Below are 25,489 nucleotides of genomic sequence, written 5' to 3'. Positions count from 1 at the left end.
TGTTTAAGTTTACAGTTTACTCGAATATTTTAAATTTCTTGCAACAAGCTCGCCTCCCATGTACCGCCGTGCCCACTCGAAAAAACCCCCGATAATGGGCGCAAAATTCAGCCCCCAAAAAATAAAAAATAAGGAGAAAGGGACAATGAATCTGGAAGGCTTTTCCACTCAGTTTGAATTAATGGTCCGTGAGTTGTTTTTTTGCTCCGTTTGATTAGATCCTTTAACTTTTTAATGTTATATTTATTAGTCCTTCTGTGAAATTAAAATAAAATAAACACCATTAGAAATATGTAATTAACGCTTAAAACATTTTTCTCTTTTCTCTTTTGGCCATAACCCAGACCATGCTCTCATTTCCAACACATTCTCTTCTTCGTCATTCTCCTGACTTCATCATTCCTTCCACCTCTCCATAAACACCTTCCCTAAGGAGCCATAAGAATAAAGTACTGTTATAAAAGAATGAAGCCATTTGTCTCTGCTCATCATGGGACTATTCCTTGTGAGGGTATGTGTGTTATAGGTTGAATTCTTTTCTTTTAACCAGGTTGTAGATGATTGTGTTTGATTTGCTTTTTGTCTTTTTCATGTTTTTGCAGTAGCAGATGGATGCATGTCTAATCTTTAATGTGATGTTTCAATTTCAACTTTGCTTTGATATAGAAAGCTATTGTACGCTGAATTTGATGCTCTTGGTTTTAACAGAATATATTGTTAGTTACAGAAAGACTTAGAAATCAATCAACTTGCAAAACCCAGCTCAACAAAAGCTCCCCAACACCACATTCCTCTGCTGCCATACCAAAACCAGATATGCTGGCATACTAGTCTTTGGATATCACCACTGTACGGGATTAAATTATTTGTTTTCATTCTATGCTTTGTAGTTTACCAATATATTTGCATTTATGAAAGTATTTATTGATAAAATTTTATTTGTTTTAGGTGGTGGAATCCTTGATGAACAATGGAGAAAGGGAGTCCACCAACAAGCAGTACCGCCTAGATATCCTAACACTGTGGCTTTGGCGGTTCAGCTTCTTAGATAACATTGTCCCTGTTGATGACAATGACGGGAAGGAATGGTGAGGTAGGGAGAATGATGGGAAAGAAAAAGATACTAACGGGAGCATGATTTGGGAGAGCAAAAGAGAAGAATGTTTCAAGCATCAACTGCAGAACCGCGTTCATTTTATTAACAAAAAAAACTGATAAATATCAACATCAAAAAGTTAAAAGACCCAATTAAAAAGAGAAAAAAAACTTAAGGACCTAATTTAAAATTAGGTGAAATTATAAGGACTTCTAGATTAATTTTCTTAATGAAAAAAAGATGCAAAGGTGGCGAACAAAAGCCGCTGCCTCAATTACCAGGCCCTCGTCTGCCAGGCTCTCTGTCCTTTTAACAATGTCCCGTTTTTGTCTGTGTCAATGTTGAATAATTGAAATTTTTTCAAAAAAAAGGGTCAAATGAAGAAACAAACAAATATTTCAACCACACAACTAAGTTTCTCCCCCCATTTTTATTCGATGGATTTGGGAGGTTTCTTAATTGATAGCCAAAGTACCTGTTTCTTGAAAGGGGGATGGTAGACTTCATGAAAAGAAAGCTTCGGGTCAAGTAAGAGGGGGAAGACGTGATCACGATACTGCATTGTCTTTCCTTTTCCTCCTCCTTTTTTTTCTTTAGGGTCAACACTCTGTCTGATTACCAAGTAAAGTATCACTGAAAAACAAAGTAGCGATATTTTTCTCGTAAGCTTCTTATAATTCTTCACAAGGTCTCCTTTTCAACTTGCTTTACGGATTGATCAAAGAAACTCCAACTTATTAAATTATTCGCTCCCACATAACCCCAAAACAACAAAAAAATTATTCGCTGCTTAGCTATGGCCACCTAAGCAAAATGCCTGACGTATTTGACCCTATGAGGGAATGATTCAAAACATGTCCAATCTGAGGGCCTCATTGAAAACGCGGGTTCTGTATGAGCTTTTTCCTCATTCTCCTTCTAAAAGGACGGATAGAGATTCTAATTTTTCCCTTATTGATCATTACTGTTGTTGCTCAACCATAAAAATGTAAAATCTACACGAGGCATAATGCATATAACTCTGATAACCTTCTTTCGAGCTCCTGTAATTTTTTTTATTTTCAATTTTCAATTTTCCTTGACATTCATTAGGCTTTTAAATAACCTTTTTATACTTCAGTCATTTCTGTACATTTCAATAAGATTTCAATGCTAGAAAAATAATACAGTTCTCTACATATTTTTAAATTATTATTTCTCTAGCACCTCGTACAGGAAAAAGAATCTATTCATGAAGTATCAAAGAGATCATATCTCAGCAACCAGAAAACTCTCAATACAAGAACTAATTGAGAAACCATTTTTTTTTTTTACGTAAAATTTAATGGAACACGGAGCCAAGCTACACTTATTTCCATGTAAGAAAAGTCAAGATCTTTTGCACATCTTTCAGTTGTTCCATCTGTTTTAAAAACCGTCAGCCGCTGTTCGAGTTATGCCAGGAATGAACCTAAAGACTGGTCAATGACCAGATCTCACTAACGGATGTGTTTGGATTAAGGTGGAGAAGTAACTTTTTTTTCAATCTGACTTTTACAGAAGTCAGATTGGATAAAAGTCAGATAGGGTAATGTGATTTATGTTTGGATTGGATTTTAAAAAAAAAGTCAGTTTGAGAAGCTGAAACTTGTTTGGATGATAAATGTAAAAGTAAGTTTAGATGTAAAATGACTTAAAAGGACATGAATTTTATTAAATAGTTATATCTAATATTAGATATATATATATAATGTGACTATTTTTTAAGAAGAAAATAAAATTATTAAAAGTAAATAAATTTAATTTATTATTAGAAAAAATTATATGTATAATGTGGCCATTTTAAAAAAAGTACTGAAAATAAAATTATTAAAAATAAGAAAATTTAATTTATTGTTATAAAGGAATTATATATATAATGTGACAATTTTCCAACGGAGGAGTGTGTGTGTTTGTGAACTTGTGATTTTGTTTTTTTATTATTGAGGTGAGAGAATATTCATGCAGGGGTGAGGGTTAGGTGGGTAAAAATTTTTAACACAGCTATAAATTTTCCAACGGTTTCTTTCACCCGCCCACAGCACCTCAAAACGCACGCACCAAAAGTTTACTTTTCTGAGAAGCTCACAAACAAAAGATATCTTTTTTACAAAAAAAACATTAAGTAAATAAATGAAAAAATCGCATGGTTCTTCATTTTTTTTTTTCAATTTTACGTTAGTATTTACTTTTGCGATAATTTATGTTCAGTATTTACTAAAAAAATATTATCCTTAATTTATTGTTTTCACTTTTACAACATGTGAATGTCAAAAAGAAATAAACTGTTCATGTCCAGCATCATCATCTCTTCTCTTTCTTCTTTTTTTCTCTCCTGCAACCCCACCATCTCTCACCCCCAACCGCTCATCACTCCAAAAGCCAAAAAAAGTAGCTTCTGCCCAACAGCTCATTAGACCCCATAAGCCCATCACAAAAAGAAGTCAATCCAAACAACTTCACAATCCCAAAAGTAGCTTTTACTGATGGAGATGTACGTTTAGGCCATGAAACGCGATGCCAAACACAACCTACATCTGCTAGCACGGCAGGAGCATTAATGTCATTAATACAAGAGAGTACAAAGAGAAATAATGAATAAAAATTTACTATAAAGAGATAATAACTCGCATATATTTATTAGGGATAAAAGTGAAAAGTTAAAAATTTTAGCCAAAAGATTTATTTCTTGTATTTAAGGACATCAAGAAAGACTTTCTTATAAAAAGGGATGGAGGGAATATCAACTTAATTGGAAGGTGAGGCAGCAATAATATCATCGATGTAAACTGTAACAAGCTAGTAACTTAAAGCACAGAACAAACACACAGGAAATTCCTAAGATTCCTTCCACCCCATGCGCACACACCTCCATGGACGCACAAGCTGATCAAAGTACTCACACAATAAGACATTTTAGCCATGGTAACTTATAAGGATACTAAGTACTAGCAGATGTTTAGGATACCTTGTCCCAACCATAGTCGTTCCAAACAAGAGACAAGTTGCCGGTAATTTTGAAAGGACCATTTTCATAAAACAAAGCCAATTCACTGCTACAACCAGGTCCCCGCGGTTAACCAAATCACAACAGGATCCTTCTTGCTGTTGCGAGATTCAAAGAAGAAGTAGAACATCCTGCCGCATTCAACATATATGAAATAATTATAAAAGAATAAGGACATCATCCAAAGAAACATAAAATAACAATTACAAAGAACCTTTTTGGCGTTGATAGAGTCATATTCGGCTTATGTGAACATTGTAAAGTAAACGCTTAAAAAATTCAGGGTTTACAGCTAGGTGTTTTCAGACATAGGAATGAATCGGGGAATGTAAACCATAATAAACCAACAAATTTGTTCAAATAATTCAAAAGAAAGAGTTAGCCCAGAAAAACTTGAGAGGAAATTCGACCTTGCTGCGTGAGAATGATCGATGTTGTAATAACCAGCATGATGACCCAAATCTTCAAGCGAGACCCGAGATTCCAAATCCACCACATAGGGGAAACTGAACCGCTTCTCAACAATCTTCGGCTCAGCAGAAGAATTACCAGCGAGAATGATATTAATATCCCCGCGAGGGAACAAACTGAGCTCCCTAATGAGCTTCTTCGCCTGAACGGATGGGAAATCATAACCCACCTGGCGAAGATCATCGTCGGTGTTCGAAGACAAAGAAGGCGAGACGAATGCCATAGTCAGCAAGAGCACAGAACACAGGTGGAATCATCCTAAAGAACCCATCTTCTTCATCCCGGGAGAGACCACACTTGGCTTCCCAAAAATAATAGGATGCAGAGGGAGAGAGCGTGCTTGCTTGCAGTTGAAGCAACGAGTACGTGGACAGATCACAGATGGCTATTGCAGCGAGGCTCAATACATATGAACGGAGGACTGTGTGCCCCCCCTCCTAATATCAGAATATTATTCGGAATACAGAAAATTATGAATTCTTGTTGAACGGAGACAAAATTTGATGACGTGTGAAGTTAAGGTATAGGTAAAAATAAAAATGCAAGTTTTTTCAGCTTTCGATGATGAACAGTTACGTAGCAATATATCATATCATTTGTGAATTACAAAAATCTACTTTGAATGAACCCCGAGGGTTAGGTCAGCTGGTTGGGGCTGTCCTAACTTAACCACGGGTCTTGAGTTCGAACCGTGAGAATGTAGCACCCTGAGGGGTCAGAGGGCGCCGACCGAAAGGTTCCTTGCAAGCCTTCGATCCGGATTAGTCTGGGACTGCTGTCACGGCTGAAAGATGCCTATTGCCCTGGGATACCGGAGGAGAAATCCAAAAAAAAAAAAATCTACTTTGAATGAAGCTAGAGACGTAATCAATCAAAATCCCTTGGACGCCAAACTACACATCCGAAGCTGCGATTCCGACCTAACCACCAACAGCAATTCATCAACGCCTTTAACGATCAAACTTGCTGGTGATGTCAGATGTCCCATGAAAGTAACTCTGACATCGGTCAGTCTAGTAAATCTCCGCTCATCCCTCCTAAAGAAAAACCAACTCCTTCCCTCTGTGAAATCTTCGCTCTCGACATCCGTCAACCTCCATAGCAATTTTTTAAAATTATTCCAGAAAGGGAAAAACTGTCCATCAGTCACTCTCGCATTGCATTAAAAGCATTAATTATCCATTACAAATAACCAAAATAATTAAATATGCCAGATTAATTATCCAAATAAACTTGCAAAAACTTTTACGATTAATCAAAACCATTAATGAATCATCAAATATATAACACTAAAGAAAAATAGCCCAAAACGAAAAAACAAAAAATAATTTTGGATCATTACAAATTAAAAAAAAACCCAGCTCAAGACCGGTTGGAAGAGTATTCTTTTCTTTTTGGGGGCCAAAAGGTTTGAATAGTGTTCGCTGGTTCACTTTCTGGCTAGTTCTAGGAGAGTTTGAACCGGACATACTGCTAGCTCACAGGGAGTGTTTGGATGGAAACCAAACTATAGTTTCAAAAGTATTTTTACAGTTTACAAAATAAATATATAAAAGAATTTATCTTATTTTACGGAAAAGTGATTTTGAAGGTTGTTAAACACCCTTATAATCTAACTGATCGAACTGGCCTGTACAGTTCTGACATGACCAACAAATATTAATGTGATATTATGAGTTAGTTCATCAAATTTTTGTAGTACCAACTGGGATAATCAGATCTTTTCAACTTGGTTTGTCTACTTTTAGGGTGTGTTTGGGTGTCTCCCCAAACCAAAATAACCCAACACCCATAAAAAAATTAAAACCATGATTTTGACCCCAAAACCATGGTTTTGGAAAAAGCATTTTGAATATGCTTTTGCACAAAAAATTAGAGAGTGTCATACGGATACGAGGATCTTTTTTTGGGACTAGACACATATGCCCCTTAAGCTTCAATCTTCCGGTCCTTCACTGTTTAGAGAGGTGGTATGTCTTTTTTTTTTTTTTTTTTAACCAGAAAGAGGTAGTATGTTGTTACATTGTACTTTTTTTTATTTATTTCTTTTCTGTTTATAAAAAATTATTCATCTTTTTCAAAAATATTTTTAATCTTATATTTTATAAATATTTTTACACATTTAGTAATAATTAATTAATTATATTAAAGATGAGAGGTAGTATGTTATTATAAAAACTAGTTGTGAAAAAATGTTATAGAATTTCATGTTTAAAATCTTTAAAGAAAATTAATATTTTTCTATTAGAAAAAATAATTATTTTTCTATAAACATATTTAATCTTATAATTTATAAATATATATGCATATTAATTATTAATTAATTATAATATCTTATATATTATTAATTATGTTGGTAAAAATTATTTTGTTAACAATTTTATTCCTTCAAATCAAAATATATTATAAAACCTATCCCTTATATAATTGTCATATTAACTTATGCCCTTTTTAGTAATTTACACAAGTAAAAAATGCTTCTGGTAACAACTATCCAAACACTCTCACTTTTCAGAATTACTTTTTCACAAAATTTATTCTTCAAAAAATCTATTCTCCAGAAGCTATTCTTCAAATCATGGTTTCCAAACACCCCCTTAATAGATATTCGTTTAGTTACCTCACACCTCTGTCTTATTCTCGAGTGTGAGGAGGAAACCAGGTTTTTGCATCCGTTTCGTCGATTCACAACATAAAATAACCAAATTAAAAGTCAAATATACAGTAAGAAATCAAAAGGATGGTTAAATATTTTATTTATTACTTGTAATAAAATAATTCTAGGTAAAAGGTAATCGTATGGCAGAGTTATTTAAAAAAAAAAAAAACACACACATCCAAGAACCTTGTAAGAAACGGCTTATAAAAGTGCAGTGATGAAACATATCAATTGGTTTTTCTCTTAAATCAACGAGAACTAGGGACTTTCCATCTGTTTTCTTGCGAAAAAGAAAAAAATGTACTAGGAGGATAAAGTAATGATCCTCAATAGTATCCCTCTCTTATAACCATCATGACCAGTGAGTGGCAAATGAATGGAGCTTTAAGGCTTTACAGGGTTCTTGCTTCAGTCGACATTTATTTCAACCTTGGAACAATTAGTCAAAGAGCCCGTCGTCATGCCAAATATCAACCAAGAAATCTACCATCTCCTGCATCAAGTGACCAATACATCAAAATAACATCACGGAGCACAGATTCAGAAAGTTTTTGAGGTTTCCCTCAACTACTCGTACAACATAATGATAGGGAAATCTAAAAACCATCTTCAATGGCATAGATTAGTGAGCTGCGGAGATGCCTTGAGGGCATCACTTTATAATCATCATTCAATGTCCCTTCGATCTCAAGGGTACAGACTTTCTATCTCTCGCATATGTCGCCTTTTTAAAGGAGTCAAGGATGCAACAAAGTTGAAATACTATGTTTTTATTAAAGGACTTGCAGCAAATATCTAAGAAAATGCAGGCAAGTTTTATCCTTAGAAAAATTTCGCCGCATTAATTATAAGTATTACTTCATGATTTTGATAGGCATATGGCTGTGTATATGTTCATGCAAACGATAGAATCTTACCGGCAAAGGTATTGGCTCTGCAAAAGGTTCATTAGTAGAAAGTAACTCTTCATATGACGTCGACCAACTGCATCAAGGATATTTTAAATTGTTTAGAGCAGCGATAATTGAAATTTTTTATGTAATTATTACAAGCATAACTTTAGCACAACCCCGTAACAAGGAATACTAATCCATCTGCCATTTTTCAAACTTCGTAGTAGATGAGAATTTGGCTAAGTATACATGGAATAAGTTTCAATAAACCTGGAGAAAGACTTGTATTCTAAAGAGAAAAGAGAGAGAATCACCAAGTAACCAATGTAAACATTTTTCACTGCTACAGAATGCATTGCTGACAGGGAAGGATTAACACCCAAAAGATAGGAGTTGTCTGTGGATTAAAAAAAAAATATTGTATAACTACGGATTATAGAACCCATAATCCTAGATAAAACTTTTTTTTTTTTTCCTTTTTGTGATGAGATTGTCCCCAGGATCAACCTACGGCCATCCCTAAAAATTATAACAGACGCCCTAAAGGCGGTGAGCCATGTGGAGGGGATAAAACCACTGGCACTGGAAACAACAGGCCAAAGAGATGAGAAAGAGAGTCAAGAGACGAAAAGGGAAGAGGACAAGAAGTAAGATTTGCTCTGCCATGATAAGGGGATGCTTAGGGAGTTGTTGAGAATGTCTTTTTGATAGAACTGAGTTCCAGTTACAAGGCACTTTTGGACCAAACACCAGAAAGTAAAGAGAGGACCGGCCTCTCAAAAGCCAGCTGTTAGTTTTGGGAATATCTGTAAAAGCTGATGCAGGGTATTTTAGAATGATCCATACAAATTCAAGTTCTTTCTATCTTTTGCTTCTCTTTTCTGTATTCTGGCGTTCTGTGTGAATATACCAGGGCCTAACAGTTGAGCATGACATTAATCATTAACAGATGAAACAGTTTCATTCTCATTGGTTGTGCGGCAGTTGTCATCAGTTAATAAATAGAATTCAAAGGAGCACTGGTTTACATATCTAACCAAGAGAACCACCACATTCTCAAATATTCGATAAGGATTCACAGATTCAGTTCCTCCGATAGGGAGGGTATACCTAATAATTGGGTCTTTAGCCATTCTTGGTGGATGTTGAGACTTATCTCCAACCCACTTTCTTCTCTCCTCATGCCATGCAATTGCAGCTGCATAGTATATTCATCCATATTAGGCCTTAAATAACAAGAACTTACAAGAATTGAGATTAGGGAAAAAAAATTATGACTATGACTTTATCCTTTCTTTCAATCTATTAACTACTTCCTAGAGAGTTAACAATTCGAAGCTTGTTGTCTCCCACTCAGATGGCCATGAACTCATGACTACCAACATGATTGGAATACGCAGATTTAAATATCCTATAGTAGCACATTGACTGGCCACAAAACTTAATTCTAGGATCTATTGTTATCATATATTGGTGGCTCAGTTTCCCAGAGCCCGAAGTTTTATGTATCTGATACAAAAGGAATTCAAAGAAATTGGTAGGGGAAATCAATTGCCGGAGACAGAGTGCTCATAAAATTTATATAACAAAAACGTAGAATTTAGATTTTCTGTTTGACAAACCACAGAACGGAAATAGAACTAGCTTCCTAGAAACTGACATGTCTGTTGTCACAAAGCTCCCGTTTAAGAGTCTTTCTAAGCATTGTTTTTTTTTTTTTTTGTTTATATTTTTACTTTTACTTTTTAGAAATATAGGATGTTATTTACCATGCAAAGGTTAAGGGATAGGTTGTAAACCCACAAAAAATCAAGATCGCCTCAATGACAAAGACTTGGGTTGGTCCCATATGAGTTATCAATTCATTGGCAATTTTCTTGCCACCTCAATCAAGGATTTCTGATGTTTTCGCCCAACCATTTCAAAAGAAAATTTTAAAGATTGTTTTTCGCAACAGCTAACCATTGGTTCTCCTATAACCTCCCTATATAAGAAGGATGTTATTCAATACTGTCCCTACACCAAATTCTTCCCAAAAGTCTATGGATATACTTGAATCATCCTTATAATCAGCATCAATAGTGACAAATACCAATAAGATGAGTTTATTGATTTTTGTACAACAGCCTGGTTACAAAGAGATGATAACATGGTTTAAAGAGAAGAAAACATGCATCTATCTGATTGTGTGATAATCTCACCATGATTAACAAAAGAGGAAGTGTTTGTCAAATTTGGCTTCCCACTGATACGAGTACTTCTATATCCCTTTTCACAAGGCATTTTCCCGTCATCTGCTGTTGTTGAATGCTTCAAGGTTTGCAACCTATTGGAATGTGAACTAACTGCACTGACTTCCATCACATCCAAATTGAGTGATCATTCCACACAATAATTGCAAAATAATAACATCTAGTGATTATTTCTTCTAGAATGAGCTCCAAGCTCCGTTACAGTTTTCTCCTTGAAATGACACAGTATTTGAAAAGAACTGATGCTCCCCAAAATTATTTCAGCTGCATGGATAAATAATTATGAGGGGAGAGGAAAAAACAAGGGAAAAAAGAAAAAGAAAAAGAAAAATATGATCAAAGTTCCATTTCTGTTTCCCATGGTACAGTAATTAAATCACAAAAAAGAAAAATGAAGCGCATATCAGAGGAAAAACATTATGAGGGAAAATAAATGATATGCTAACATCACCAATTAGTCGCACAGATTGTCCTTCTACACTGGTTTTTCACATTATATACCTTCGGTAACGTGGTATAATTCATCTTAAATTTATGGTATGACTTTACAGTTTTCCCCCAAAATTGAAGGCAAGAACCTTCCAGCGCAGAAACCCGTTATACCCTCAAATAGAAAATATAGTAATGGTTTTTTGGCAAAGCGAAAAAAATGTTCTTCAGTCCTCTCAGCCCTTCATTGGAGCCCTATAAGATTTCACATGGCTCATATTTGCAAGGAAACCAGCATACGACATCATCTTCCACAGAATACGACCCAACTTAAAGCTTCATTTTGCAGCCAATGATTGAAACTGAAATGACTGAATAGAAGAATACAGAGTCTCACCTCAAACTGTGGACTACCAGAATGCATTTGGCAATAATTTCCCTGCTTTATTTCAGCTAAAAGAACTCCAGTTGGAACTATAAGAGAAACCCATATAGAGTGAAACCTAGTCCTTCATTGCTCTCCCCTAATGGCTAATTCTAAACAAGAAACTTGATGCTGTTCTCATCCAAATCAAGTTTAGCTTGAATTGGGATAACAGGTATCATAGACCAGATAAATCCTAATTCTTAAAGCACTGATTCAACCTAAAGCTATCAATTAGAGAGGTCATAATACTTTTGAAAACCTTATGAAGGATGATATCAGATAAAGTCTCTGGTTAAATATTGATCAGAAGATAAAACATGAATTCTTCATTTTCACTCATTGGTGCAGGAAAAATTAGTCGAAACTTAGGGTGATTGTTGATTTTCCGTCCAGATCTGGGACTAATTACTGAAAGATAAGAATACCCATTTTCCTACTGGATTTTATATCATTCTAATTTAAAGCACTTAACAAAGCTCCCAATCAAACGAAAAGGCAAAGGAATGTAAGATAATTCAAGGACTTATATTTTGGCTATTGTCCTGCAAACTGATATTCAACTCTCACAGTAAGCAATTTTAACACTTCTGTCGGATTGAATTGCATGATAAGAAAAAAACCGCATCAACAAAATAAATAAAATCACAGAACGAGTGAGCGAGCACGCACAGAAACATTTAGGGGAAAAAAATTTGGCCCAGCATATCCAAGACAGAGACAAATCCCAGCAAGGACTTCCCTTAAGAAGCAATGCATTTGTCAAAAATTCAAAATCACAAACCAAGAACGGCGTCGCGTCCAGAATCAGAAACCAAATTTTGAAAAGGAGAATTGGGCAGTACCATGTCGTCCTTTGCTCACGTTGGAGCACAGAATGATGATGATAGAGGGACAGAATGCAAGGATTCTTCAACATAGGATTCTGTAACATATATGGGACTTAAAGGACAAGGACGATGCTTCGGCAAAAATATAAAAATAATAGGGGAAAAAGGGAAGGAAAAGGACGATGCGCCAGTAAATTTCGAAATGTCAATTTCTGATCTTGTTTGATTTGGATGTGATGGTGGGCATGTATCTGGAGGACGCTGCACAGTTTTATTGCCTGGATAAATGCTGTTGGAGTACCAGCGATATGACCATAATACTCTCCACCTACTTCACATGACATGGCGAAGAAATGGATGTGCGAGGGCATTTTAGTCCTTGTGTGACTCTCTCTTTCTAGAAGCCGGCAAGGGGCGACAAAACGCAACCGCGGACACTGGGAATTTAGGATTAACTAGCCACGACCACCATGTGCCCGAGCCCAAAGCGGCGAAATCTTAAAAATTAAATTCGGACAGCAGGTTATGTCCTGAAAGAAATTGCTAAGTTGTCTGAGGTGGATATCTATGCATCCTGATTACCATTCCTCATTATTGATTTAGGAACAATTTTATTTTTGATTTAAAGTATACATTTACTTCTTTTAACTTTATACAAAATTTTAATTTGGTCTTTTAATTTAAAAAAAATATACTTTTAATTCTTTAATCCTAAAATTTTTTTAAAAAAATGTGACATTAAGATTTTAAATGTTAATAAAATATTTCAAATGCTAACCTATTAAGTTTAATTTTCAAAATATCTATTATTGTTACAAAAAATAATCATTAAAGTATAATGATTTAGGATTAAAGAACTAAATGTATGCTTTTTAAAGTTAAGAGACTAAATTAAAACTTTATATAAAATTAAAAAATCAAATGTATATTTTAACCAAATATTCGGGTGTTTTTTTTTATCCGACCTATGTCAGAGCCTCTATCTCGTCCCTTCTCCGTCTTCAACATCCTTCCAAACTACTACTTTAACACCTCCAAGTTCTTCTCCTTCGTCCGCCTCATTACGTAACGTTTGGATAAAAATTAAATTATAATTTAAAAGTAATTTTATAGTATATTAAATAAATATGTAAAAGAGTTTGTTTCAATTTATAAAAAACTTTTTATTTTTAAAAATATCCAAACACTTTTTAAATCCTAATGCTTCAGTCTTCTTCTCCACCTTCATCTAGAATTGTGTTCATCCAAATTTGTCCCCCCGTGGTTTCTCTACTATCCAGATTCTAGAATTCGATTCTGGTTATTGAGTTGATGGTTTTTCCGCATCATTCGACTAGAAAATACACAACCGGAAAAAGGCTGATCCTCACCCTCCTTCCATCCAATCATATCGTTTTCACCTACACAAGGGGCAGCGGATGCCTCCTCACAAATGGGACCCTCCCATTTTTGTCTTCCCCTCTCGTGGCAGATTCCTGAGTCCAAGAATAATAAAATAAAATTCATATAATGAGTCTAAACCGCATCAAGATCGAACCACAAGTTTCATCACCAATACTCCCCACAATTTCATCAACAATACTTCATTTTCCGAGACTTGATTATAATTCTCCTAGCTTTTTTGTCAGTTACGTGCGCTTTCATATTCAGTTCCAAGTGCGTCTTACGCTACTGTTCTCATCCGGTCTCCGCATTGTTCTTCATCGATCCCACCTATTTAGATTTAATTCGCTCCGATTCTCGACAATTCCAGCGTCTTTTGCCTCCGGGCAAGCTCCAGTGAGCCTTATTTCTCCATTCTCATTTCTTAAATAATCTGTTTAGCCCTTGTTTCAAGAGCTCTCTCACGGCTTGATTCTTGAGGAAAATTACATGTTATTTATATCAAAGTGGTCATTATTTCTTTCAATTTTCAATATTTTTTCTTCAATGGAAAAAGGATTAGACTTCCGTTGTTTCCAATCCACAAACTCAAAACTGATATGCTGTATGTTGTTTTAACCAATTGGTTCAAGTTTTGCCGTTTTGGTGAGATGGGGACGAAGTTAAAAGTCACTATATGTTTGAAATATTATGATTTTACTATGAGTAGTTAACTTGAAAATATGTGCGGGATAATTTCTGAAAAATTTTAAGAAATTGATTGATATGGAGTTTAATTTCTTTTGCGGTTGTCAGACTATTAGCCCCCTAATTCCTTGACATGTCTATACTATTATAAGATTTTGCCTGATAAAGTAAGGTACAATTCCCCTTTGTCACGTAAGTGCCCATTCTGTATTGTCCCCCTCATCCTTCTTTCCGTTCTCCTTTTATATCTCGAATTCCCCCTCTTTCTCCTGCTTGCCCCATTCTTTAGTATTCTCTGGCACTTTTATTTGGTTTCCTTCCTATGTTTGTCCTTGCACTTGATTATTTTTCTAATGTATTTCCACTCAATACTATTTCCCGTGCAAGGTCATATTCTCTAGCAAAGACATGATATCCTCATTCTCACTGATCAATGGCATTGGTTTTTAGGTTCATTTCATTATGTGCATTTGATTGTAAAGAATTTGGATTTCAACTTTTCTGCTCAATATCTTTAGAGTGTGGGGTTTTAATGTGATTCGTATGTGTACTAGTCCAAATCGAAATATTTTGTTGTCAAATGACTCAAATCCAAGTGCTTCATATGCAATTTACCGCTCATGCTGTAGCATCATTTTGGTACAGTGTGGGCCGTCTTTTCTTTCTCAACATCATTCTAACTCATCAAAAGGATTACAATGTGTTTGATATTGCAGAAAACTTGTAGAGTTTATACGTTCAACTAAAATGTACATCCAATTGTATGTGGTCTATTTCAATTGAAACTATTTATGAGTTTTCCGCTATTGATGGTTTTGTAGAGATGAGTGAATGCTTGGCAGTGACAACTAAATTTGTGCCTAATGAAGCATCAAGTGGGCTTTTCTTTGTCTAGCAACATGCTCAAAATGTTGTACCTAATGTCATCAAACTAAAAAGAAATGTTGCTAAGAAATCTCATAAAATAACTTTGCCCACAGAATATTTTGAAGACTCTATTACTATGATGAGATCTATGAAAAAAGAGTATGGATTCTCCATAGCTAATGAGATGATCGGGGATATCAGCAAATCTCTAGTAACTACGACAACGAAACAACCAAAACGAGGGATAATCCAATCATGGACTTTAGATTTCCATACAGGCAGAATTAGCTCTGGTGGTTAATACTCGGTTTTACGCCCTCGCAGTGAAAAAGGGGGTAATTATTTTTCCAGTGTGCTTAAGTCAGCAAAACAGAAAGCTAGTAGTCTAAAGTGGCGACAACTTTATCCTTTAGAGCCAATGGATTACAAGGATGACAAGCCTCTAGCGTACGCTAATCCAATATTATCAATAATGTTTGCAAGCACTACGTCATCTCTACAAGGCATGGGAACCGACGAGCTACCTCTATCAAGCCAGGTTGTAGATGAATCTCAACAACTGGAAGAGAGTGGGGCTACTGATTGTGGGAATAAGTTATTGTTGGCATCAAAAAAGTACGATGATTTCAAAGCGGATAAAAAAGCTAAGTTGGAGGATTGGCTGGAAGGGAACAACAACTCTTAATGATAGCTGCCTAGCGGTTAATGATGCAGGAAAGGTTTCAGCTAGTCAACACTTGGGAACAAAGCTTAATTCAGCTTGTATTGTATGTACTGTATGTGCAAGACAACTAGTTGTTTCTGGAAAGAGATCATAAGTAAAATGTTTGTAACATAGTAAAATGTTTGATCATATTCGTAACGATAGTTTGGCCATTTTGAACCAGTAGCTTTTTTTTTAGAAAGGATGCGATTGCTCTGCTATCGTCAAGGAATTTTGCATTTTCATGACCCATAAATCCATAATGAAGTGTATAATATGAATTTTCAACCCGTCAAAACGCAAATTATACATATAAGCAGCCTAACCATGCAACTATTAGCCAAAGCTAAGGATTCTCGATAAACAATGTGCCTATAACTGCTTTAAATCTATGTAACAGATCATAATGCCAAGTAGTCAGCTGTTATCAAAATAGAAATATAGCCTCAGTTGTTAAGTTTACGACGTAACATAATTCAAATAACATATGGAGATTTTGAAACTGTCAAATTCAACTTTACAACAACGGCATCTTCGAATCATCTTTTAAAAAGACCACACATTGCCCTCAATATTTGTACCCACACCGCAACTCATTCAATCATTTACTAAGATTACAACTTCCACGTGCACAAAACATCATGAAGGATCTGATAGACTAATAATATGTTTGGTATGTAGAAAAGTCTACCCCTTTCTAAAATCAAAGAGAGAGAAAAGTAGACTCCTTATTTGATATATTAAAGCATAGTGTTACTAATGAAAGTTGATTCAGTTAGTAAAAAATTAATTCAACTTATAAAGTCATAAGTTTCGAATCTTCTTGCTAATATAAAACTTTATTAGTTGGTGATATACAAGTATCTCTGTAAATGCTTTTTGAGTTTGAAAGCATGCTTTGACCTTGGTAAGTCTCGAGACCCAATTTACCCAAACTTTTTTTGATTAAAAAAAAAAAGGCCCAGTGTTATACTTTCCAGACATAGCAAGGCAAATAGACTTTCTGAAACCCCCTCTCATTGCTTATTCCCATTTCTATTCTTGTACCAAACATAGCATAAATTCATAAAATGCTCTCCGAAACATCCTAACATTTCAATCGGTAATTTATTCATCAGATAATTCAGGCATTTTTTTCTCAGGCCAAGACATGATTTAATCCTTTAAAGTTGATGATATGTTACCACTTCCAGTCATCTTAACTTTTAGTGGGCCAACTTTTTAGCCCATATGCATTCCTAAAGCTAAAGTTTTAACAAACCATTACCTTACTTGAACCTAGGGAAAAAAGGAAGAAAAAGATGGAATATGATATGATGATGAAACCACACCCGCAACTCAGACCCGCAACTGGAACAGGAACACATGCAAGTCAAACCAGCAAGCTATTAGTAAACAATACTGAACGAATGTCATCTTATTCTACAATACTTCCTCAAAGCCATGCCTTATTTGACTTCTGGGTCGATGAATTGCAGTTGGGAGGTTAAATTATGAGTTAAAAGCACATGCAAAATGTTGCAAAAAACTACAAACAGGGGAAAGGCATGAGTAAAATCCACGAATTCATTGTAATTTAATGACTGTTCAATAGATCAATTTCAAAAATTCCAGTCAACTTTACAGTGGCAGAAACAAACTTGGCACATTATAGCATCTCTAGTCCTTATCTTCAATAGCGAATTTACATTATTTCCCTTTACAGACAAATGGCAACCAAACGAATTACTAAGTTCTTACACAGCTTGAGCGTATATAAAGTAAATCAGCAAGGGCAAGAGAGTAAAATATGAAGAAAAAGCATACATCACTTTCAAATACTACTCGCATGAACTAGATTATACTTATTACCGCATAATTTTTGGACATCTATAAGTTATGCCAATGATAATGATTGTTTGAGAAACACGCTGAGGTTAGAATCTTAAATGCACCTAACTGATGTGGAAGAATATGCCTTGAAGATCAACAGTGAGGATTTTAACCTCAAACAAGCCTTGAAATGACCATAATTTCGAAAGAAAAAATCAACTTTAACCATGAAGAAACTTGAGATTAAGACTTTGGCGAATTATCATCCACTTCCATTCTTTGCAAGAGTTCTAATATACTTCCCGCTTTCCTTTTGGCCCTGTCAGTGCCACTTTCCGACAATTCCCGCAGTGCTTCTTCTGCACCATGGTCCCTTGCCAATTTCAACTGCAGAGGATCTCCCATGCAAAGAGACCACAACACGGCAGCAGCATTCTCCCTATTCCGTGGAGAACCGGTTCGTATAACCTCGACTAGAATAGGAATTGGTTCAGCTTGACCGATAGCTGTCCTGCCTTCTGGATGGCTTGCAAGAATTGCCAGTATAGCCAGTGCTTCATCCACCATCCCACCTCCAGCGTCAATAAGAAATGTCATTAGTGGCGCTACTATACCAGCCTTTACAGCTCTAGCTTTGTTTCCCTGATAGATAGAAAGGTTAAAAATAGCTGTAGCAGCATCCTTTTTCCCTCTGGGAGTACCTTCACAGAGCAAGCTAATCAAAGCAGGAATAGCCCCAGCTGCTCCTATTGAAATCTTGTTCTCATCTAGAACTGATAAACTAAAGAGAGTTGCAGCTGCATTTTCTCTGGCCTCCATACTGCCATTTTTCAGTACATCTACAATATCTGGTATAGCTCCTGCATTTACAATTGTTCCCTTGTTACTCTCATTGATGGACAGATTGAGAAGCGCTGTGACAGCATGCTCCTGAGTTCGAGGATCTGAGGAAGACAGCAGCTCTACAAGAAGAGGTATTGCTCCTGCCTCAGCAATACATACTCTATTGTCAGCATTCCTCTTAGCTAGCAATCGGAGCTCACCAGCTGCAGCCCTTTGCTGTTCCATATCACCATTTGCTAGCCTATCCAACAAAGCATTAATAGCAACCCGATCACAATCTGAAAGAGCGCTTCCAGATTTCTTTGTTTTACAGCTCCCTTGCTTTTTTGGTAGCTCAACACCATTGTTTTCACACCACAAAGCAATCAGACTCTTCAAAGCATAGTTAGGGGTTAGAGCTGTGTGCAAAAGTGTTTGCTGCGTCTTGGGACATGTTTTGTTCCCAGCATCAAGCCATTTTTGAATGCAGGATCTTTCATATGTCTGTAAAATATAACTATTCATAAATAACCTTAACAAATACTAACACAGCTATCTCACAAGCAAAACAATCTCTAGGTTATACCTGTCCAGTAGAGACAATTACAGGATCTTTCATTAGTTCAAGAGATATTGGACATCTAAAATCATCTGGAATTACAGGAGATCTGTGCTTCACTGAAATTTTTTCACCCTCACGGGGGTCAACTTCTGGGTTTTCGTTGAGCACACAGTTCTTCAGTCTCTTAAGAAGAGATGACATCATCTCAATCGAATCCCCTGGTTCTCCGCCACTTGAGATCACCAATTCATGTAATTCAGTCGATTCTTTCTTGAGGTCATTCATAGTCTTCAGATGCAGCTTCTCAGAAAGCCTATTGAGTATTTCAGGATCAGGGTCTTTTTCTTTTTGTACCACAGCTAAATCCAAATCTAGTTGTAAATCAGCTAATTCCGTTCTAGCATTGGCTCTTTTGAATTGAGCATGCACAAGGTCAATCTGGAACAGTTAAAACATTAGTCAAAACAATGGTAAATAACAATCCAAGAATTAATACAGCCATTTCAGTTGGTCAAACATTATCATTGTTGTAGTTGCAATGCACAGCAGTCCAATATAATTAGCATAAATAACAAGCATGAATCACAATTAAATTGTTTATGATATAGTCAAATTTCAGGCAAAGTTTAACAAAAATACCTGTTCTCGAACTTCCTCTGATATATCGAGCTTTTCATATTGAAGTACACTAATTGCCGCTTCAATTCGGTCATTTATTTGTTGGAACTTTTCTGCCATTTCATTCCTCTGCAAAGCCTGTGACATCCAAACAGCCTCCTACGTTAATATCAAAAGTCTAAACTAACTTGATTCACAAGCAAAACTGAACTACAGAGACCAGAGCAGGGCTAAGATTTGAGTAAAATCAATATAGAAGACACTGCCCAAGATGAGTTGTGTACTAGTGCAATAATCAGTATACAGATGAGGCTGTAGGAATATTGAACTGCAAACGCTTGATTTGTCCATTTGATAGGGTTTTCTCACAGTTTATAGAAAATGGTAAAATTAGAATCTGAAGGGAATGGTGCACATCACCACCAAACCTAATACGTGGATGTAACCCATTAAAAGGGGAGAATATATGAAGAAATAGGAGGAGCGTTATTTAGTATGTAGCATAACATAAACATATACGACTTTCTAGAATGTCCATGTGCAGGCATATGAAAGCCTGACAGAAGTAAGTTCATACTTTTGTTCCCTTTTAACAGCAGATGGAAACTATCCTGCTATAGCAATTGGTAAGTGGCTGCAAAAGTTTTGTTTAAATCAAGAGCCAGATCAACGAGATAGATATATTACCTGAAGAAACCACATACGCTTTATGTAAGAAAAGAATTTAAGAATTTTAAAGTGTTTTGCTACCACCTCCAATTAGGTCCGCCAGCAAATTATTGGATACTTCAAAATACTTCTTCCACTGAGTTATGTTTTAATTAGATAGCCGAGCAGAAAAAATTTAACGAGACCTTGTCATTTTAAGTGATTAAATGTCTGTAAACACGTATGAACAGCTTATACTGGAAGAAAACAAAGTAAGCAATGGCAAATTCATATTTAGAGACACAAAGGAGTAGTCATTGCATTTCACTTTACAACCCAAACGGAGGCACGCAAAAATAATAAACAAAACAAGAATAAGTAACACGAAGTCAATTGGTAACTAAGGTTACAGAGACAAGTTAGGAAAGTTAGAATTTCAGCAATCCATTCCCGAGTTAAGGAAGGAAAGTCGTCTAAAGAGGAATTAAAAAAGGAAAATAAAAGAGAAGAAATTTGCAGCTACCCATACCCGGTAAAGCTTGCTCCCTTGATTCATGAGCTTGAGAAGGCTCTTAGCTGAATCCAAAGCAGTCCCCAGCGATTCAAACGATCTAATATGTTCGTCGCTAAGCAACTCACAATCACTATCCTTAATTTCCTCGAACAACGGGCTCAATAATTTCACCCTCCGAACCAGATTCGCATACATCCTCTTGCAAACGTTTCGACACTCAGGCAAACCTGAAATCTCCTTGATCGAAACAAGCAATCGATCCACCACCACGGCCCTCGAATCCTCATTCCCACTCATCTTTTCCGAGCCTACCAAACAAAAAGTCAAAACACGCAAACTAAAAATTGAAGCCCAAATGGAGGGTTGCGTCGAATCTTTTGAGCGATCTCTGACGGGTGGTGAGAGAATCCAAGATTATTTGAGGAATCGTCAAAAGATGGGGGCAAGTATAAAGAAGGGCGACGACAGACGTAGAAGCTAGACTGAACCAAAATCGAGATCAAGCAGGGGACATGAAATGGAGATAGGATGGAATAGAATTGAATTGAACTGAAAAATGAAGAATGAATTGGCATTTGGCAGTCATAATAATTCATGTTTGACTGTTGGAAGGGGCAACATCCGCGTTGGATATTGTCAACTGGCTTTGACGTAATATTTGGCCTGATTTTTTGTTTTTTTTGCCAAGGCCTGCTAACTAAGCGAAACTTTTTTTATTAAGGTAAAAGAGTTAAAACTAAAAAAATAGTTTTAATTTTGAAATAGTTTTACTTTTGTATTAAAAAAGGTAAAACTATTTTAATCTTGAAAAATCTCACCAGAATTTAAAAATTATTAAACTTCAAATTAAGAATTTTTATAAATATCTGTTATTGTTTGTAAGTTAAGTGTAATCAAAACTTCTGATTTAAAATTTAATAATTTTTCAATTTTTTAATAAAATTTTTTCTTTTAATTTCTTGCTTTAAAAGATTAAACCCCGCTCCCAATTATCAATTAGCAATATACGGACAAAGTGCAAGAGATCAAAAACTTGGTCAACATTATGGGTTAAGCATATATTTTGCGTTACTCATGCATAGAAAGGATTAGTTTTCATCATTATTTATGAAAATAATAAATTTTCAAATATACTTTTTTAACTTGAAAATCCTTAAAATCAATAGATATTTCATACTCCTCTTTTATTTTTCTAGGGGAAAAGCAGCACTCATCTTTAATGGAAAAAAAAAATCAGCCCCTGGTGGGGCACTAAATTATTGTATTAGTGGTTAGTGTGCTATTTAATAAAAAAAAAATTGATTGCAATTATATAAAGCAAAATGTTTTCATATTTATTAGTTATTTATATAACTGATATTAAATATGTATTTAATAGCAAATATTCATTTTTAAAATTTTAAATGCTTTAGTGATTTTGAATCCAAAAAAACATTAAATAACATCTTTGAAAATGAATTTGTTACACTCTCAGCAAAGACTAAAGAGTTGTCATCCACAACCGTAAGATAGGTAATAAAAAAAGAAGTAAATTTTTTTTTAAAAAAGAGATACTACTATAATTTTGGTAACATTTAGGTTTGATTGGAAGAATGATTTTTTTTTTTTTTCGGAGTGAAAATTGTCCGATGATAAAGTCCACCCGGTAATCGTCCGACCGACGTCTGAAGCACGTTAAGCAGAAAGAGACAAACAAGAACACCAGCCATTGTGCTTCCATTATCAGCTTTTTGTGCTGATGCTCGTTTAACAACGTATGTATCCACCCATCAGCAATTCAGCATATAAAGTATCAACTTGAGCCTTCCTTTCAAGGTGCTATAGAAAGCACAGTCCGTTATACTTAAATGTAATCAATCAATTGACAACTTTTCTGCACGCGGTTGAGTCAAAGTCATCGCGGTATTTGATATACAATTCAAAAGTTGATACCAATTGAATTAAGGCTCGTGATTAAAAACCAAATTATAATTTTAAAAATAATTCTATAAAAACCAAAATAAATATTTGACAAAAATTTATTTTGATTTGTGTAAAATTACAATGACTACTACCTGTTCAAGAGGGGCCACTTATAATGCTCATCCATCCATCTCGCACCATGAACGGGCTTGTCATTACTAGTAGGGTGGTACTGTTACGTTCAGACTGTGAGTTATTGTTCCTTTTATCAGAAAGTAGAAGAATGGGCTTAGCATTAATGAAGAGGGGGAGGCAACTCTTGAGCCGAAAGGTGTTAATAGTGCGCTTAGTGAGTATGGGCTAGTGTGGAAGGAGCTAGGCTGCATGAGATGGTGGTGTGAAGGCCGTGAAAGAATTTTGTGAAATGGCCTTTCCCTTTGGCTTCTGTCCCCTCTTCCCCTTTGATCTTTGTACTTGAGACTCTGCTTTTCTTTTCTGAGTTCTGAGTTGTAACAGCTTAGCCTTGAGGCTGAAACTTTATATTATTGTAGTTTTTTTATTTCTCTCTGATTATTGCAGGAGTTGTATTCAGTTAGAGGTGTTTTCATAACAATATGATCATTAATCCCATGTACAGAACTTATAGTACATTTAGAAATATTGACTGCCAAATACTGGGCAATTTTTCGAGAATCGAAGGAGAAGAAGCGCAACTTATAGGCGAGATACACCACCTAAAATTCTGGTGCGTTCTGTGAGTATCTTTCGGGTAACTATGGCTCTTTTCATGGGGTATGACATTACAACAAATTGAAGTATATTATGGGTCAATCAAGTTCGGCAAAGTTGTTAAGAGGTGTCATGCTCAGTTTAGTGGTTGGGCCAGCGTCTATTAGATTTGGGCCTTGTTGCCTATAAATAGGAGTTGTTGGATCTGTTATTGTGTGTGTAACTCATGGCCGTGTGGCCCCTAATCAATAATATGTCCCAAGTGTTATTCAGTATATGGTTCTTTTCATGGTATCTAGAGCAAGGTTCGTGTGGGCTTCCATGATAGCAAGCCCAATTCCTGGAGATATTTTGTGTAGTCCAGAGATCACCAGTACACACAACGGCATTGGTGTAGGTCAGTTACCCTGTCCACCCTATGTATCGTAGGCAGCCGTCATTGCCATTCTTCCCAGTCTTCATTGATCGCGGGCCTTGGGGTCTTTCGTCTTAAAGATTGTCGCTGTCGTCGTCTCTCAAATTTCGGCAAAGATAATCATAAAAAGACCCTTCTTGAACACTCTGTTCTTGAATTTCTCCCTTTTCTTCCTAATCGATTCCGTTACACTCTGATTCCCAGTTTTTTTTTCCCAATTCATCATGGGCAAGCAAGATGAGCCATCAGCAAGCATGCAGACTCTTGTAGACTTCACTCATCCCTTGTATCTTCACCCATCGAACACTCAAACCATGACCTTGGTGTCCTAATTGCTGTGAGGAGCTGATAACTATGAGGTATGGAGCCGATTGATCAAACTTGCCCTCCTTGACAAGAATAAAATGGGGATTATTGATGGAACTTGTATCTGAGAGAATCAAGATTCCCATCTTTGCGATCTTTGGGATAGATGTAATGCAATTGTGCTATCCTGGCTTGTTAATTCGGTAGACAAGCAAATAGCAACGAGTATCGTCTTCTCCAATGGCGCAAGATTGGTATGGCTTGACCTGAAAGACCGGTTTCACAAGGCAGATGGTATACGCATTTTCTCTCTGCACAAGAAGATCAATTCCATGACTCAAGGTACTATGACCGTATCAAAATATTACACTAGGCTTAAAGACCTCTGGGACGAATTCGATGCTATCATGCCTCTCCCAACCTGTAAATGTGACACCACTCAAGAATACACCAAGACAATCCAACAACAAAGACTTTGCCAATTCTTAACCGGTTTGAATGACAATTTTCACCAAGCCCGAACACAAATCCTCCTTCAGTCACCACTTCCTACAGTTAGTCAAGCTTACTCCTTGATTTGCCAAGATGAGTCCCAGCAGTATATTTCCACTCGTACCAGTAATTCTACCTTTGATAATGGTACCATGGCAGCTCGTGGTGGAGGCAATGTAGAGGTAGAGGTCGAGTACGAGGAAGAGGCAGAACCTTTGAAGAATGTTCTCACTATCACTGAAAGGGCCACAAGAGAGAAAACTGTTATGAGTTAGTTGGCTTTCCCCCCAACATTCGAGGAAGACCTCCTCAGAATCCTACTGCTAATCATCTCTCTAATACTTCATCTACCACTTCTCCTCCAGCAAACTAGAGGCCTATCACCCAAGAGTAGTACGATCAGATTTTAAAACTTTTGCATAGGGAACATGATGATATAGCAATGGGCACCGCTGACTACCTGGAGGAAACAATTTCAGGTATCGTGCTTGCCATCCCAAAGTCCTTTTGTGAATCTAATTGGATTCTTGATTTCGGTGCAACATGTCATGTAGTGAATAGCCTAAGTATGTCTGACACTGTAGATAAGTATTCAAGCCCTATACGAGTAATTAAGGTTCCATATGGTGACAGGATGTTAATCACTCACGTAGGCACTGTTAAGATACTTGATAATGTTGTTCTAAAGGATGTCTATTATGCTGTTGGCTGCTGTTATATCCTTATCTCTGTATCTAAGTTGACAACCAGTAAAGAGTTTGTAGCTTCCTTTTACTCTAATCATTGTACACTGCAGGACATCTCAACTGGGAAAACAAGGAAGATTGGTAGTCTCTATGGCAATCTGTATATCATTGAAAAAGTTAACAAGATGGATAGTCTGATGCATGTTTCCACTAAACAATTACTTGGCATAATAGATTGGGTCATGTTCCTATGAATAAGTTTAG

The 25,489-nt window shown here is 36.0% G+C and overlaps 2 protein-coding genes and 1 pseudogene across 2 annotated transcripts; all 3 read right to left on the bottom strand.

Annotated features, from left to right (window-relative positions):
* Positions 1-2,561: 2,561 nt before the first annotated feature.
* LOC114739133 (serine carboxypeptidase-like 49) lies at positions 2,562-4,896 on the bottom strand (annotated as a pseudogene).
* A 2,541-nt stretch (positions 4,897-7,437) lies between these two features.
* On the bottom strand, positions 7,438-12,406 carry LOC114739129 (uncharacterized). Its single transcript, XM_028927172.1, has 5 exons — positions 12,095-12,406; positions 10,346-10,660; positions 9,255-9,342; positions 8,169-8,235; positions 7,438-7,744 (listed from the first exon to the last, which is right to left on the bottom strand). The coding sequence occupies exons 2-5, from the start codon at positions 10,503-10,505 to the stop codon at positions 7,691-7,693; spliced, it is 369 nt and encodes a 122-aa protein (XP_028783005.1). The 5' UTR covers positions 10,506-10,660; positions 12,095-12,406; the 3' UTR covers positions 7,438-7,690.
* Positions 12,407-17,345: 4,939 nt separating this feature from the next.
* Positions 17,346-21,264, bottom strand: LOC114739131 (U-box domain-containing protein 14). Its single transcript, XM_028927177.1, has 4 exons — positions 20,711-21,264; positions 19,555-19,671; positions 18,940-19,353; positions 17,346-18,857 (listed from the first exon to the last, which is right to left on the bottom strand). The coding sequence occupies exons 1-4, from the start codon at positions 20,990-20,992 to the stop codon at positions 17,775-17,777; spliced, it is 1,896 nt and encodes a 631-aa protein (XP_028783010.1). The 5' UTR covers positions 20,993-21,264; the 3' UTR covers positions 17,346-17,774.
* Positions 21,265-25,489: the final 4,225 nt, after the last annotated feature.

This window comes from Neltuma alba, unplaced genomic scaffold (genome assembly GCF_004799145.2).
Source record: "Neltuma alba isolate B1F8T4 unplaced genomic scaffold, ASM479914v2 tig00013777_pilon, whole genome shotgun sequence".
Classification (NCBI taxonomy): domain Eukaryota; kingdom Viridiplantae; phylum Streptophyta; class Magnoliopsida; order Fabales; family Fabaceae; genus Neltuma; species Neltuma alba.
Note: the sequence above shows the minus strand (reverse complement) of the source record. Positions and strands in the feature narration are given on the sequence as shown.

Excerpts from the sequence above, each read along its gene's own strand:
- LOC114739131 (XM_028927177.1), bottom strand. The coding sequence starts at position 20,992 with ATGAGTGGGAATGAGGATTCGAGGGCCGTGGTGGTGGATCGATTGCTT. Across the intron at positions 19,672-20,710 it reads AAGGGAGCAAGCTTTACCGG|GCTTTGCAGAGGAATGAAAT; the intron begins GTATGGGTAGCT and ends TGGATGTCACAG. Across the intron at positions 18,858-18,939 it reads TAATTGTCTCTACTGGACAG|ACATATGAAAGATCCTGCAT; the intron begins GTATAACCTAGA and ends TATATTTTACAG.
- LOC114739129 (XM_028927172.1), bottom strand. The coding sequence starts at position 10,505 with ATGGAAGTCAGTGCAGTTAGTTCACATTCCAATAGGTTGCAAACCTTG. Across the intron at positions 8,236-9,254 it reads GCTAAAGACCCAATTATTAG|TTGGTCGACGTCATATGAAG; the intron begins GTATACCCTCCC and ends TCCTTGATGCAG. Across the intron at positions 7,745-8,168 it reads CAGAGCCAATACCTTTGCCG|GAGATGGTAGATTTCTTGGT; the intron begins GTAAGATTCTAT and ends CACTTGATGCAG.